The sequence below is a fragment of the Labrus mixtus genome, chromosome 8 (assembly GCF_963584025.1).
Source record: "Labrus mixtus chromosome 8, fLabMix1.1, whole genome shotgun sequence".
Lineage (NCBI taxonomy): Eukaryota > Metazoa > Chordata > Actinopteri > Labriformes > Labridae > Labrus > Labrus mixtus.
In genome coordinates, this window is record NC_083619.1 from 28,367,203 (window position 1) to 28,383,820 (window position 16,618).

At 43.9% G+C, this 16,618-nt stretch overlaps 1 protein-coding gene across 1 annotated transcript in view; it reads right to left on the minus strand.

The window, feature by feature from the left end:
• Window positions 1-16,618, minus strand: part of myo10 (myosin X) — a 115,350-nt gene that overhangs the window by 17,706 nt on the left and 81,026 nt on the right. Inside the window, exons 16-21 of the mRNA XM_061043660.1 lie at window positions 16,229-16,297; window positions 16,012-16,094; window positions 14,991-15,099; window positions 14,231-14,311; window positions 2,790-2,914; window positions 2,013-2,127 (exon numbers count right to left, since the gene is read on the minus strand). Coding sequence (XP_060899643.1) covers window positions 2,013-2,127; window positions 2,790-2,914; window positions 14,231-14,311; window positions 14,991-15,099; window positions 16,012-16,094; window positions 16,229-16,297 — 582 coding nt within the window. The remainder of the gene's footprint in view (window positions 1-2,012; window positions 2,128-2,789; window positions 2,915-14,230; window positions 14,312-14,990; window positions 15,100-16,011; window positions 16,095-16,228; window positions 16,298-16,618) is intronic.

The window sequence follows — 16,618 nt, forward strand, 5'->3', positions numbered from 1 at the left end:
TCCAGATATTTTAATATGTGCAGATGTGAACACTCTCCTCGCTTACATTCAGGACCACTGGGCTCGTTAGAACTCCAACAAAGCCGTTTTCACGTATGCACTCCGGATAATATCTAGATATTTACAGGAGGACTTCTCCCGACATTCTCCCGACCTAGTCGTTCACATGTGCACCTCACAGCGGGGGACTTTCCCTGTCAGAGGGGAGGGGGGGGCGGGGGATTTCCAGAGGTAAGACGTGACGTAAATAAACAACGCGGAAGTAGCGGCCGTAGCAACAGAGTCCGCTACACGACGTTACAATGAGAATATTTGCCTTTATATCAATGCTATGTGTAATCCAATGGAATGACAACATCCAGAAAAGAGAGGAGAACAACATACTGACGAACAGAAAACAGAATGCAGACGTTTGATTAGAGCACGGAGATCGTAGAGGTCGCGTGCAGACACTTTAGGCAGTCACTATATAAACGTCATTCTCTTTCTATTGGCTCAAGTTGAAATCTCCGGAGTATATTCGGCCGCGTTCAGACATCAGCTCACTCGGATTTTCTGCAGATAAAATACTAGAGGTCTGGAGGAGAAACTCCGGGTAAAGTCTGCGCGAAAAATGCGCCTGTGTGCGTTCACACATAGCCTAAAGAACCTCCGGGTAGACTAATCTCCAGAGTTTTTCAGGCGATTTCCGTATGTGTGAAAAGGGTTCAAGAGTGATGCCCATGTAAATAATGATGGAAATGTGTCCAAGCCAATCAACGGTCCTGATTCTCAAATGGATTGTGCTGCTTTTGTGTCTCTCGATAAACCTGTGCAAACTAATCGTAAACACTCAGTGTCTAATTTACAGAACACACAAGGGGGTTCAATTCACCTCTTGACTGCGCTAACAGCAAACAGCGTCTCAGTGCGTCGGTGATGGTTGCCTTTAACTGGGGGAAAACAGTCCCGCCCCCTTTCTATGCAAATAATCATCATTACAGTTATCTACGTTCATTTCCTGTCCTGAATATGAAGCATGAAAACTGTGATATAAAAACGGATCTCATGAAATGACACTACCTGATGTTCTAACTGAGTGCTGTGGTGACTCTTAACTCAGTTTTTTTTGCTATCTTTGGTACACACACACGTACACACACACACACTAATGAACATTCATCCGTCCTCCCACAGACACATCCTCGGCGGCTGTCACCTCTTGCAGCATCACACGGTCATGCTGCGATTAGGAATCTGTTTCCCCCATCTGTCATGTCCCCACAGCAAACACACACCTTCACACGCACACCTTCACACACACACACACACACACACCCTGGCAGTAGGTATATTCCTCCTAATCTAGTGCAGTGGAAGCAGAGAGCAACAGACCGAGAGGATGAAAACTGGATCCAATAACTAGGATTCCACGCTTCAGGTGCTCTGGACTTCAATTATTCATGATCTCTCTCACACACACACACACACACACACACACACACACACACACACACACACACACACACACACACACACACACACACACACACACACACACACACACACACACACACACACACACACACACACACACACACACACACACACACACACACACACACACACACACAGGTACCTGAGCTCTGTAAGGGGTTTCACATCAAGCTGGAGCTGCGTTTGTCAGCTGTGAGAAACTTAATTGAGCTTTGAGTGAAGTTTAAAGTGAAATTAGCATCCCATGGCGGTAAGGTAAGCCTGTGTCCAATCATATTCATGTTAGCAAGGAGAGGAGAACACGGATAAGCCGGCATGAGCCAGTGGCTGAACAAACGGCAGCGCGCCCAGGAGCCTCGATTTCGACAGGAGAAAGTCAATTACGCTGCAGAGAGCTGAGCAGCGGGGATTTATTTCACCGCTGCCAGACGGGGGAAAAAAAATCACATCTGCCTCACTGAAACATAAAATACTCTTTCCTTTTGGTTTCTGTGTTTAATTGACCAGTTATATCTAAGTCCGCTCGGGTCTCTCACCTTGGTCTTGCCCAGCTGCCAGTCCGCACTGCTGCTGTCGTACAGGTAGAGCAGCTGGACGCAGCTCCCCTTGGGGTCATCGGGGGTCATCACGCCCCGCATCAACACCTTGTACCTGAAGACGGGATGAAATAAAGCAGCATGTGAATGGTGCTCTGTTGGGGCTCGAATAAAGGAACAGGAGGGAGCTTGTTTTTCACATATTAATCAATTATTCAGAATCCACTTCCCCATGTTCCTCTAACTCTAATATGTGTCTCTAGTCTGTCTTCAAACCCCCCAATGATGAGAAAAGTCCATCCTCTCCGTCTTCTGCCTGCTCCACTTTTCAGAAAATGTGTGTTCAAACAGGTCGTTTGGAGATTTTCCCTTCATGACATCACAAAGGGCAGTAGCCCCTCCCCCAGGTGGGTGACACTCCCACAGCTAGGTGTTTGTTCTGCCCTCTGAGTCTGCCTTCTCACCGTAAACAATAGGACATGGAGCGAGAAAGCACCGAGTACACCCAAGCACCTTCCAGAGAGGGGGGGCGTGGTCAGACACAGCTCATTTACATATTTAAAGGTACAGACACAGAAACAGCCTGTTCTGAGCAGGGCTGAAATAGAGGGGTTTATAGACATGATCAAATACAGGATCAGAGTGGATTTAGAACAAGAAACTTCACACACATGTTTTGAGGAGCTCTGAGACTTATTTACACTGAAGAAGAGGAGGAGGATATGTGACCTTTAAAACAGAAGGCGATATGTTGGACTGAGGAGTTCAGAGACTCACCTGGTGCAGAAGTCTTGGAAAGGTCTGCGGATGGGGAAGCCGGTTCGTCGAATCTTCACGGTCTCCAACATGCCCGAATATCTGAGCTGGTTCAGAACCAACGTCTGGTCGAACTGATCAGGCATCTAGAGGCAGAGAGTGGAAGTGGACGTTTAGTGGCAAGAAGACACAGTTACATACACACACACATGAAGTGTCAGCTATGAGATAATGAGAAAAGTTATTATTGTATCTCAAAGGAAATAAAACGTTATGTGAAGGTCCAGTAAACCACTGGAAGGCTCAAATCTCTTGGATCATTCTGGAGGAGTTTTAGTAAATCCGATAATCTTCGGCACTTCCTCACTTTTTGCAGATGTTACGGACGCAATTTGGGCTTACTGTGGAAAATGTGTTTGATTTTTTTTTTTTAGCTTAAAGCTTTTTAGCTTTTTGACTTTTTACCCAGATTTCTAGAATTCTACGATTTTATCCAAAGCGAAGAACATCAGAGAGTAAGAACAACACAAGCAAGTATACCTAAAGAGGAAACAAGGTCAGGAAATGCAAAAGACGTCCTTAAGTCTGATTGGACACACAGGTGCTGACAGGAAGTGGCCAGGCGCAGAGCACAACATCAACAGCTGTTCTTGAGAGCTCTAATCAGCACCAAAACCATCCTAAATATCATCATCATCATCACGTCGTAGGTGTTCATAAAGAGCTGGGTCTTGAGCTTTTCCTTAAAGGTTCCAACAAAGTATGTTTGTCACAAAAATTACTCTAGTAAAAATTTCGATTTCCACGGCAACAAAATTAGAAGTCCTAGCTCCCAAAATTGGGGAACTTTCTTGTTTTCAATTATCATAAATTGGCAAGAAACTCCGGCACACAGTGTTAAGTGCACACAGACGTTGGCAATGTTTCTGTACTGTCTACTTATTTGATTCATTTAGACAGTGTTCAGGAGCATTTTTCCATCCTATCGATCACTAAAGCAAGCGAGATTGTATCGTTTAAAAAACATGAGAAATCAAAAAAATATTGAAAATTAGGACAATCTTACAACAAAGTTTATTCACTGAATAGTTAATCACTATTTTTGGATGGATGATGTTGACACACCGAGGGAGGAGCTGTTAAAAAAGTGATGCCGCCTGCTTGGTATCCCAGCATGCTTTGAGTAAAGCATCGAACGGTTTCAGTTTGCAGTCAGTGGGTCCATACTGTCACCACATGTGGACGTATTTGTGCACTTACAGTTTGTCCCGAGTCGCTTCTCTTTAAATTCCCTTTCCCTTCCATCTACGTCACATGATGCACACGCCCATCCCACCCCTTTAAAAATCCTCCACACGCATGTACAGACGTGCACCGACGCGTCCCTGCATACCCCTCATTCACAACTTTGAACTCGGAGAGAGAAGTGCATACGACAGCAGCAGCCGGCGACCAATCAGAACCCTCCAAAAACACACTTGGCATTGGGACACCATTATTACTTAACAGAAGAGCTTTCAATGAGGGCCATTTTCCCGGGGACCCCTCTCACCCTGTAACCTCGGTGGGCGGAGGGGGGGGGGGGGGGCTCAGAATAAGAGGGTGCTTTCATACGCGCTCCTAATGCCCCCTTTTATTCAGCAGGCCATCTCTCCTGATAGCTCGTTGATGGCCCATTTGAGGACGCTGAGATGAAGAGAGGCCGATTCAGCACCAGATCTTGACTGGGTTGATTGAATGGTGCCCTTTAAGACCCACCGGCCGCAGAGAGGGACGGCATTAGCATAGCTTGCATTTGCATACGTCCCCGCACAAAGCCGAGCGGTGTCAGGAAGCTGCCCTCTGCCTCCTGCCTTTCTTTGCCCCGCTGTTTTCTATCTCTATCGTTTCCTCCTTTTGCTCGCATTCAGGCTGTCAACAACTTCTTCTCTTTGGAAGACTCGGACGTCATCCTGAGGAACGGGGGCAAATGGAACTGCTCTTTCGTTCTTTCTTATTTCTTTTCTATCCTCATGTCATTCTCTGACAAAACATTAAAAGCTTCATGCTTTGCAAAACAGAAAAAAAAGGTCTGCAGACAAAAGATGCTTTCTCACTTCATAAGCGACATCAGGGAGGTCCTTTTTATCCCTTTCACTCAGCAGTTCTCAAAATGCTAAACTTGATTCTATGCATGAAGTGAACTTAGCTGGAACTTGGACCAGTATCCAGTCCTTGTTTTCCTACGTATGATCATTGGGTTTAAAAGCGTTTTAGGCTAATGTCCATCAAGAAATGGTAGAACTTAATTTGGTGGTTTTGTTATGTTGCAGTTTTGTCCCGCAGCCCAATAGGATTATCTGATCTGACGTCTGACGAGCCATCAGCTGAGAACAACATGGATGTAAATCAGCATCCAGAGGAGAGATAAACCATCTCAGGCCTCTATCAGGGGCGTGACAACAATAGCCCGAGGAGTGAAATCTTCTGTCTTTCTCAGCCAAACTTCCCTAAGCCTAAAGACTCAGAGCTCGGGGGGGCATTCAAAAGGACAAAAGAGGGGCGGGGTAGTCTGCTCCCATGGGGGCTGCAAAGCTGACGGGGGAAGACAACTAAACTCTGGATGAGCCGTCAATCCGTCACCACCAGAAAGAAAGTCTGCATTGTCCTCAACCTGAATCTTCTTCATTTCAATTCTCCAATTACGGCTTCGGTTTTATTTAATAGAAAGCTTTGCAGCCGTACTATAAGTGCAGATAGAATCGTGAGGGATGCAAAGAAAGTTCAGAAGAGATTCACTCAGTCCTTAAATGTTTACCTTACGTCTGTCATTTAACTCCAGTTTACAATTCATGAAACAATGCATCGTGCACCGTGTTGTACTGTAACAAATCTCCGCCGTCATGACGCCTTTGTGCTGTCATATCGATTCTGCAGTGCCTTAATTTGATTGGGTGGCTTCACTTTCTTTAACTGTATGTAAACGTCCTGAGTGATCCCGTCCCCCCATTTGTCCCTCCCCCCAATATGCCTCCATGACGTTCATATTGAATGCGAGACGTTACAGGAGCAAACATATCTCAGCTCGAACTACAAACATTAGTTGGTCTGAGTGCTTTATTTTCCCCGCTAAAGTGCCGTAACTAAGCTCAGCCATCATCACGTCTTTGTAAATTCATAATGATTCCATGGCGGTGTAATATCGGTGTCCTTATCTGTGCGCTCACACTGCATTTCGACGTTGTGGAAGCACGGCAAAGCTGGAGCTCCACATACACACACAGTCAGACATGCACACACACACAGCGCTGCGCTCCACCGCTGGCTGCAATGTTCTTGTCTCACCCCTGCCACGCCTCTGTTTCTACCTCTGAAGACGGTACAAAATGGGGCTCACTTCGACCGCCCATTAAATGGTAAATGGACTTCAGATAGTCTTCTGACTACTCAAAGCGTGTTTACACCGGGTACAGTTAAGATCCCTCGACCAATCACGTCAGACCTTTAGTGAAAACATCTTCTAAATGCTGGGAACTCTTCGGTAAGGTTTGGAAGCGTCCCATGTAGCGTCCATACAAACAAATCCTCAGTCCTGGTCTTTGACCCACTGCTGTCCCAGTGCTGTGATCTGGATCTCGTCTGATCTTCTGAACAGTAAATGTCACATGAAGTTAAAATTGCACTCCAGCAGCCCCCGAGTGGCAGCAGCAGATAATTGGATTTCACTACCAAGAATCAAATGAGATTTTCCTCATCTCTTCAGGCGACCTTTGGTGAAGTTCCCCACAGACCTCCCCTTCTGGTGAATCTGTTCATGTGTACGCTTCATGATTTATACTTTAACTTATACTGTTCTTCTTTTTGCTCAGATGAGAACATGAATCCGTCCTCTGGCTCTTGATGTCAGCAGCAGTACCCTCTTTGAGTACGATATGTTTTAGGAGAACTCAAGAATGAATCGTATATTTTTTTATTTGGATGAATAAAATGTGTGTTCAGAATCCTGAAACCTTTTGGAGCACTGATGAAATGGTTGTGAATAAGTCGAAGGCACTTTATAGAAACATCTGGATGGTTTATCACCAAATGTCTACTGTCGGTTTCTGGTCTTTTGTTTTATTCATGTCTTCTTGTAAGCCTGTTTTGGGTTGGGCATAGTGACACAATAATCCAGAAACGGCTGTGGATCAGTGGTTGATTCAGTCGTTTCTTAACCGGAAGGTCGGGGGGTTTGATCCCCAGCTCCTGCAGCCATAAGTCTGATGTGGCGTTTGGCAAGACACTTGACCCCAAGGGGCTTTTTTATGTCTTCATTAAAGAGACAGGACAGTGGATAAAGTTGGTGTTCTCACAAAGAGTGAGGAACGACCAGGGGAAAAAAATCCACAGGTTGGACTCAAATCCAGGCCGCTACCTCGAGGACCACAGCCTATACTCATTGACGTGATAACCAACCACTAGGCCACTGGTGCCCCAACAAATATTGGTTTTGATCAAAACTAACCATCCAAAACAAACGATCACAAAAAAAGCACAAAACGATGTCAGATTACGGCCGTACTGTATTAGAGCAGCAGCTCACATTAACCATTGTGACACACAGAACAACATCCCTAAACCCAAAGGTTCTCAAATGTTAACCTTCCTAATAAATACAAGACATAAAGTCTGACACTGAAGACTTTCTGGCATTGTTTCCTAGATGAATGTCTCTCTGTTCTTCTTCTGTCTTTAACGCTTCGGGAGGATCAGCATTCTCACTTTAAACAGAACTAAGAGCATCTAAGAACCTCTAGAACCCAAAGACCTCTGTGTGTGTTTCTATAGAGGGGAGTCTCGTTTGCTTCTGGGCGTCCAGGTCTGAATGCTGGAGAGGGGGGGCGGGTCAGCGGGGATTATCACTCACGGCTCAGTAGGAGTTCCTTTTTTCTGATTTTTTTGGGGGGAATCGCTGGAACATTGTTTGTCCCTCATAGATGGACAGAAATCCAGCCTTAATCCGTGACCCTTCTGGATTTAATCCTGACCCAGTTTTGGCTTCTTGAGGGTTTTAGATTTCTCCAAAACACAAAGAAAGGCAGCAGAGGTAGAGCAACGGAGATTAAACCAATAAATACAATCCTTCTGCACGATGCAAGCTCTTAAAGGAAACAAGAACATCAGAGGAAGCGGTATCAAACACAACAGTAGTTCTCTGCAACTTTCTCAGTTTAAAACACAACGTCTTGAACCGCAAGCTCAGTGTGACGGAAGATAAACTTCAATAATGCAAAGACTGCACACCACAGCAGGTCAGTGATAAACAACAGGCTAATTCGACTTTTGAAAGAGATGAATTAAAAAGATGGCTTATATACGGCTTAATATAAATGTAAATAAATGTAAATAAATAAATTAATTATGAATGTCCACAGCAGTAAAAAGTCAGTTTCCAAAAACCCAAAGTGTCACCTTCATATTGTAGATTTTGCCCCAAACATAAAAGGTAATGAAATTGGAAAAACACAAATTTGGACAAAGCAATAAAGCTGTCAGGTTATTGTCAACACATCAGAGAGAAAATATAAAAAATGCCCGAAAATCTCAGCATCTTAAGATACTTCAGCATGAAAGAAACCTTCAGTGAAGAAAAACGACACGAGTTTCTTGTAACTCTCTTCCAGAAATCAGAGAGAAGTTGGCTTTTTCTTACACATCCACCCACACAGACACTACTTCTCCTTCATCACTATGCATGTCATTAACAAACCAGTCTCATCATCCTGCTTTTGTCCTTCCAAAAGCTCAACGCTCAAAACTCGCTGTTTGCAGACTCCGTCTAAAGTCAAATGTTTTTCCTGAAAGTCAGCGATCAACCAAGAAAAATCACAGGCACTGTCTGATCGTCCAGTGCATGGCAGGAATTGTTCAACCACACAGCAATAACAATAATTATAACAAGATTTCAATTGCTAGAAAAATGAAATATATCATAAGAGGCTTTTGCATCTTTTGTTTTTGGTGCGTTTGTATTCAGAGGAAAGAGACATGCACAGAATTTGCTGTGTTTTTTCCTCTCATGCATTTTTCAAATTCTGCAAAGCACCTGAGAAAAAAAGAGGATACAAAAAGCTCTCCCACCTTTGAAGCCTCATGCCATCATCGGAACAGCAGTCCATATATTGATCGGTAATGCTCTGATCTTCTGCGTCTGATCAGCTTTGTTGAAATGCAAAAAAATCTAATTTTGTGAGTTGTTATCAGTTAAAAATACCTGAAGTGATAGCTGCAGATTTGATCTTATTTTTCTGTAAGTTAAAAACTTTTTGTTTCCTTTATGTTGCTAAGCATTTAAAGGGCGTAAGCAACTTCTAACAGAGAGAATACATTATGTGCATGAGACTGAAAATCAAAGTGTCTTTGTGCATCTGTCATGTAGCTGTGCACAAACCGCAGCATCTCAGCTCATTCCACGTTATTAAGACCTCCCTCTGGACACTCGAACCCTCGTGCAACAAGCGTGCACTTGAACGCACCGCTTCCCATTGAAAACATGCATCAGGTCTCACCGTGCATCGTAGCTCCTCGCCTCGCTTCCTTCAGGGTCTTTTCAAAAACAAATCAAAAACCAGAGACCGAAAAATGACAGAAAACTTCCCAAAGCTGCCGTCTCTCTGCGCGCATCTGTGTGTGTGTGTCCTCAGCACACTGACCGCCTCAGACACACACACATTCTGCCACCACAGAGTCAAACAAAGGCTTTCAAACTCCACTCCCCTTTTTGTGTGGAGAGAGAGAGAGAGGGAAAGAAGGAGGGAGGGTTGCTATGGTGATGCGTCTCCTGCTGAGGCTAATTTGTGCAGGCCACTTGTAGGGCCTTACAGAGAGAGAGAGAGAGACACAGAGAGAGAGAGAGAGCAGGCTGTTTACATTCAAACGTTGTGGTGACTTTGTGTCCTCTCTCTGCAGCTCACTGGTCCGGTGAACTGGTGTGACGCTGCCTCAGACTGGTTTAAATGGGCTGAATATGCGCTCTGATGAGCCAATGAAAAACATCCAGCTCTATCATCTACAAACACTTGAACCAGGCAGTCTTATTTTTTGTCCTCATGACGATGACAGACAACAGACCAGAGTCTGTGAGCACAAAATAAACAAGTTCAAATATGTTTCATTATTTATTAAAAATTCTGTATTTTATATTTATTCATTATTTTTAACTGGGTTGTTAAAATACTCTCAGTATAACATCAGTTATCACTGAAACTCATGTCGTTAATTGACGTTATTATTGATACTCGTCCGTTGTTAAGCTGCACGTTGTAGCTGTGTGACAACAATGACGTCAATGTCGGCAGCAATATCTGATTGTTCAGTGAATATCTGATTGTTCATTCATTCGCTGACGATGTTCGTCTTTATACCTACAAAATAATATCCACAATAATGTGCATAAAACCAAAGTAAGCGTGGGGCGGATCAGAAGCTGATTGGATGCTTTAAACTCACAGTTTGTAAACTCCACCACCAGGGGGCTCTCAATCAAAACAAAACCAAAAAGATGACGTCGAGGCTGTCGGGGAATCACGGGAGTGATTCATTCCGAGTTGACCGTAGTCATGACGACGAATATGTTTACAGACGAGCTAATGTATCCGAGTATAATTTACATGACGTTTTTATCACAGCAGCACAAACAGCAGCTCACGCCTCCTCATGCACGTAACATCCGGTGTTTCCACGGCAACCACAAACATGCCGGCTGCCATTACATGACACTTCCCGTTACAACTCTAAAATTACAGAGTTCTCTTTGAGGAAATATTTGAGGTAACATAAGGACTCAACAAAAATATTTATAACATAAATGTAAACATTCTCATGAAATTCTACGTACTGTACCTTTAAGAGTTTGTTAAAAAAGTGCCACGTTTAAAAAAGTGTACTGTGTGAGTCTTTTAAGTGACTGTGTGTCCTAAATCGTATTTAGAGCCAACAATCTGTCCTCGCTTTATTATGCATTCATTCAATATATTGATGTTTCCACTCACCATCTGCACGAGCCCCCTGACCCTGCCCGCCTTTTTCAACACACTGTTACATCACTGCACCCAAAGTAGCCCGTCAGGGAGTTCATCTCCTCTCAAATGTTGTAATCAAATTACAGTGTGGTGTTATGGTAGCTTTGTTCTCACACACACACACACACACACACACACACACACACACACACACACACACACACACACACACACACACACACACACACACACACACACACACACACACACACACACACACACACACACACACACACACACACACACACACACACAGTCATAGAGCGTCTCCATCTCTGTGCCTCGCTGCCCTTCTGACACCTGCTCAGAGCCAAAGAGGGGGACGACAGGGACGCCTCTCTGGGGGCTTTTAGAGGCCGCGTGCCGTGTCTCACTGACCCTTGTTTCCCCCGGGGGCGGCTCTACCCCCCCCCCCCCCCCCTCTCCCTCACTACATTAAGCCCCATTGAAAAGTCATCATCCAGCCTTGTTTAACATTCGATCAGAGGGGGAGTCCAGACGCTTGTGTTGCGCCTCATAAAAACACGCTGGCTGTCCAGCTGGTCTCCCAGAGGACAGTAAGGATACCTACATCTTATATATTAAAAAATATAAATGGGAATCCTGGGGTCGGCTTTCCATGCTTATGTGTGTAAATGAACATCAGGATCAAAGCGATTGGGAAATGTTCGGTCCGTTAGATTTTCTCCAGCTTCAGCAGGTGAAACTGTCTGACAAGATTATAAAACGGATCCCTGCAGAGATAGATCTTTTTTTTATTAAGGTAAGAAGTTTTTCTACAAAGGTGACATATTATAAAAAATCCACTTCTCCATGTTCCTCTAACTCTAACATGTGTCTCTAGTCCATCCACAAACCCCCCAATGATGAGAAAAGTCCATCCTCTCCGTCTTCTGCCTGCTCCACTTTTCAGAAAATGTGTGCTCAAACAGGCCGTTTGGCGATTTTCCCTTCATGACATCACAAAGGGCAGTAGCCCCTCCCCCAGGTGGGTGACACTCCCACAGCTAGGTGTTTGTTCTGCCCTCTGAGTCTGCCTTCTCACCGTAAACAATAGGACATGGAGCGAGAAAGACAGAGTACACCCAAGCCCTTCCAGAGGCTTGGGTGTCAGACACAGCTCATTTACATATTTAAAGGTACAGACACAGAAACAGCCTGTTCTGAGCAGGGCTGAAATAGAGGGGTTTATAGACATGATCAAATACAGGATCAGAGTGGATTTAGAACAAGAAACTTCATGATTCACATTATACTCTTTACTTTAATTTATACCCCAGAATAATAAAAAAACTGCCTAAAATAATGGAATTCCTTTTTAAACATAAACTACCAAAACAACAAAAAAGCTTCCTCATATCAGACACCCGCCTTTCAAAGTGAGAACCTTAACACTCTGTGGTTACAGACAACAGTTTGCTACAAAAACAAAGCCATGTTTCTTCTTGACAATAAAACATTACAGAGACCATACAGTCCTGTCACTAACAGCAGCCACCAGCAGAACGGACTCTACACAGACGGTGATTCATCTTTAATCACGCTTGACGTTGATGATGCTGAAGAGTCGACGGGGCATCCAGACAGATATCGATCAGACGCCGATCTAAGAATAGTCCTGCAAATTAGTTTGTCAATAATTGGGTCGCCTGGGGAGTTTGACCAATCCCAAACCACAGACTGAAGAGGGGATGTTTTAATGTCCGCTCCCCCGATACACAACAGGCAATTTAATACAGAGCAAAAACAGACGAGCGTGGACGGTGCTGAGGCAGAGGAAGACGGTAACAACCACCAAAACTGACCTATGATTATTAATCTGATGGACAAGACCAACAATCCATCCTTTTTCTACACCGCTTTTCCTGTTCGGGGTCACAGGGGTCATTGGGCGAGAGGCGGGGTTAAACCCTGGACTGGTCACCAGCCAATCAGACGGCTGATATATAGACAACCAGCCACACTCACATTAACACCGACGGGCAATTATAGAGTCACTTAAGTTAACCTAACGAGCATGTCTTTGGACTGTGGGAGGAAGACGGAGTACCAGGAGAGAACCCACACATGCACGGGGAGAAGATGCAAACTCCACACAGAGAGGCTCCTGTCAGACGGGGATTCAAACCAGGACCCTCCTCGCTTCTACCTCACAACATGCAGCCACCAACAATCAATGTCATGCTCCATTTTTTTGCCTTTTTGATCAGCCTTGCATGAAGAGCAAAGTCAGACACTATAATGACCTAATCACATTTTTTTGTAGTTGCCATCTAGTGGCCATTAAATGAACTGCATCTCAACAATGCACTGAGTTCAAAATTAAGCCATGGCAGTACATCAAATCTAGCACATTACTTTATTTCTTTATTTTGTTAAAGGAGCAGTATGTAACTCTGACCCCTAGTGTTTAAAATGGGTACTGCAGTCTAAATTCTAAACATTTCAGAGAGCTGTCTCCCCCCCCTCCTCTCTAGAGTCCATGCTCACACAGGTCACCATGTGGTGGACTCTGAAGCTTCAGTGTTTATCCAGCTCTGCATGGGTCTGTAAACCTTTCTGTGTTCTAACCTCTCTCCATTTTTCAAAAGCATCTCCAATATTGATCCTAGTTTGAGCACGTTTCTGCTCGTGGAGCTTATTAGAAACATGCAGAGGCTTTTTAGGTCGGGTACAATCACTTCTATCTGAACCACTTCTCTTGCCCCGCTTCCATCGCTGCAACACCTGTTGACCTGATAACTGCTCTCATATCTGGCAAACCGAGGGGTTTCCAAAACGGCCGTGTGGGGGGGGTGCCTATGATCGTGTGCTGAGCAACATTTTTCTCCAGTTTTTCAACAACACAAGCGGCACAACAAGGACTTGAGGTCGTCTTATAAATCATTCTGTAGCAACACAAAGCGTTAGGATCACAGTGTTTATAGACGGTTTCTCCCTGAAGTGTTTAAAACAGGATTTCATATCACTCAGTGAATACAGATTAAATATCATATCTTGTGGACATGAATATGTCTCTCTCTCTTCAGTCACACATCCCACAAGTCCCTCCTGTCTATGTTTTGTGTACATTACCCCCACATTCCCCACTACCGCAGCCTGTTGCCAGGCAACCTGAGGTCAAAGGGCATCAAGAAGGGGCCAGACACTTCTCATTCCTGTCAGCTGCTGGGCGGGTGAGGGGGGAGAGGGGGCTGTTTGATTACTAAATGACACTCTGTGCTACTCCCACATCCTGCCCTGCCAATGTTTGCCTCAGGAAAAATGGTGTGTGTGCATGTGTGTGCATGTGTGTGTGTGTGTGTGTGTGTGTGTGTGTGTGTGTGTGTGTGTGTGTGTGCATGTGTGTGCATGTGTGTGTGTGTGTGTGTGTGTGTGTGTGTGTGTGTGTGTGTACGTTCACCCATGAATAACAGCACTTACCTTGTGTGTATTTGGTTTGATGCATCGAATGAAAAAGGGGTTAGAAGTGCTGAGTGTGGCCATCAGGGAGTGCAAAGAATCCTGCAACAAAACAAACACGTTTTGAATTATTACTGCGATCTTCAGTTTCTGCATCTTCCACTGCAGTGGTTCCCAACTGGTGGGTCGGGACCCAAAAGTGGGTCTCAGAGTAAAAATGTTGAATGTTTAATTTATAGTTAAGGATGCAAAAACAGCTGCTGCTACCTCTGGTGTTACTGCATGTACTATTACTGTTACCACTTTTTAAATACTGTGTTTGTGTGATGAGCATGTTTTTGGTGCTTTTTACTTTTTTTTTCTTTTTACTTTGAGACATGCATTGAAAGATAATGTGAGATAAACTGTATTGATCCACCATAGGGGGAGACTTGGTCATTACAACAGCTCAAAAAAAGAGGAGAGAAATGAGAGGAAAGGATATAAAAAAGTGAGAAGCACTTTACAGGCATTTAAAATATTTTAAGATAAGAAGAAACGTTGCCTGAATGTCTTGCACTTTATTAGAAACATTTATAAAGTTGTTTTCACATCTGCACTCCTGAAAACATCTAGATCATTTATACTATCTAGGTGTAAACTTTTAAATTTCCCACTTCTATTTTGTGTTTAAGAGAAACTGTAAGGACCACATGATTGATAAAGCATCTCCGCTTCTGACTCTAATATTTGTTCCTGATGGTTTTCGTTGACTCTGCAGTGAACGTGTTGTTTATCTTACCTTGAACTGGGAGCTGACCGTGGGCCGTCTGTGCTTGGAGGTGCTCCTCAGCGTGTCCTGTTTGTTGCGGCTCAATACGTGCTCAAACAGATCGTAGACAAAGTCCAACCTGACAAAACAGGAAGGAAGAGTCAGAGTTTAAAAGTGGGACTGATACCGACAATGAAGTAAATCAACGTAATGCAACTACGAGAAAATGTGAACAAGTTGAACAATAGTTCGCCTGCATCAATCTTTGCAAACCTCGGGGAAAAAACAACACATTTTGTATTCTTTTCCTCAGGCAGTAAAGAAACGCCGCCTCTCTTCCTGCTGGGTTTGAATTATCGATGCACTCTAAAAACCAGCTCGCTGCATAAAGTATGTCAGAAAGTTAATATCACACAGAAGGCCTCCAGTCCTCTTTTACTTTAGGCTCTTCGTGTGTTCAGTCATGAAGACGTGAAAGCCGTCAGTCGTTTTTATAACATGAATTTGTTGTTCACTTCCGCCCCTAGTGGACGAAGTGAGGATTACAACAACAAGCTTTTTCTTTTCTCCACATGCCACTTTTTAAATGTTTCTAAGGCTGGAAAAAAAACAGAACTTGGAGAAAATATTAAATGATTGTTTGTTTGTTTTTTCACCTGTTTGCTTCACATGTAGAATATAATCAAAAGTATCATCCACCAAAGACTTTTTTCATCTGTTAGAACCACAGACTGTAAATGTTGAGGAGCAAAGCCCGAGTGACGTCACCCATCTGTTCCGGCAGGGGGCGCTGGAGTCCCATCGATGGGTGTAGGGGCATGAGGGGCGTCCTCGATTACAGATTGACTTTGAAGGCTGCAAAGCTTTTAAAAGGAGGTGGATTCACTCAAACTATAGTCTGTGACCATAAAAGCACCAGTTATTCTCGTTGTTTCTGCACTGGTGTCGCTTGAGATGCAAACTGACGCAGGCCGTTATGCGTCTAAGTCTATTTCTAAATATGAGAGGTTATGACAGAAGATAATACGAAGCAAGAAACGCAGCATCCTACCTGCTCTCCCTCAGCAGGTTGAGGATGTCGTCCCTGAAAGTGTCTCTGTTCTTCTCCAACATCCCCCTCACGTCGTACACCACCTGCAACCAGCCACAAGGGGGCGGCAGAGAGTTTCATAGGAACAAAGAGAAAAAGGGACGTGGTTTTTGGTTTAAAACGGGTAACAAAGTGCAATGAGTCGTCACTCAGAAAAAAAACAAAGTCAGGATCTCACCTCTCCTGCATAGTGCCTGACTCCAAAGTAGTGCACAGCCACACGTGGTTTCACATAGAAAGAGTTTTTCTGCAGCGGGAGGAAGAAAACAAACATCAACGACAAAATCACAAAGTCAAAAGTGTCAAAGTCAAAGTCGTCCCTTCTATCGCTGGTTCCTGTGATCATGTCTGAAAATCTTTTATTGGTCATAAAAGGCTGAAAAGCTTCAGTCCATATTTTAAATATCTACTCCCATTTATTTTAATAACCTCTTCACTAGTTGAAGGTTTGAATGTGATGTTGAACAAAGACAGTGGGAATAAAAATAAGAAATTCAGAAATCCTAAATTCAGATAATTTGTATCACAGTGTTTATATAAATAACTGTTGTATAAATATGGACGTCTT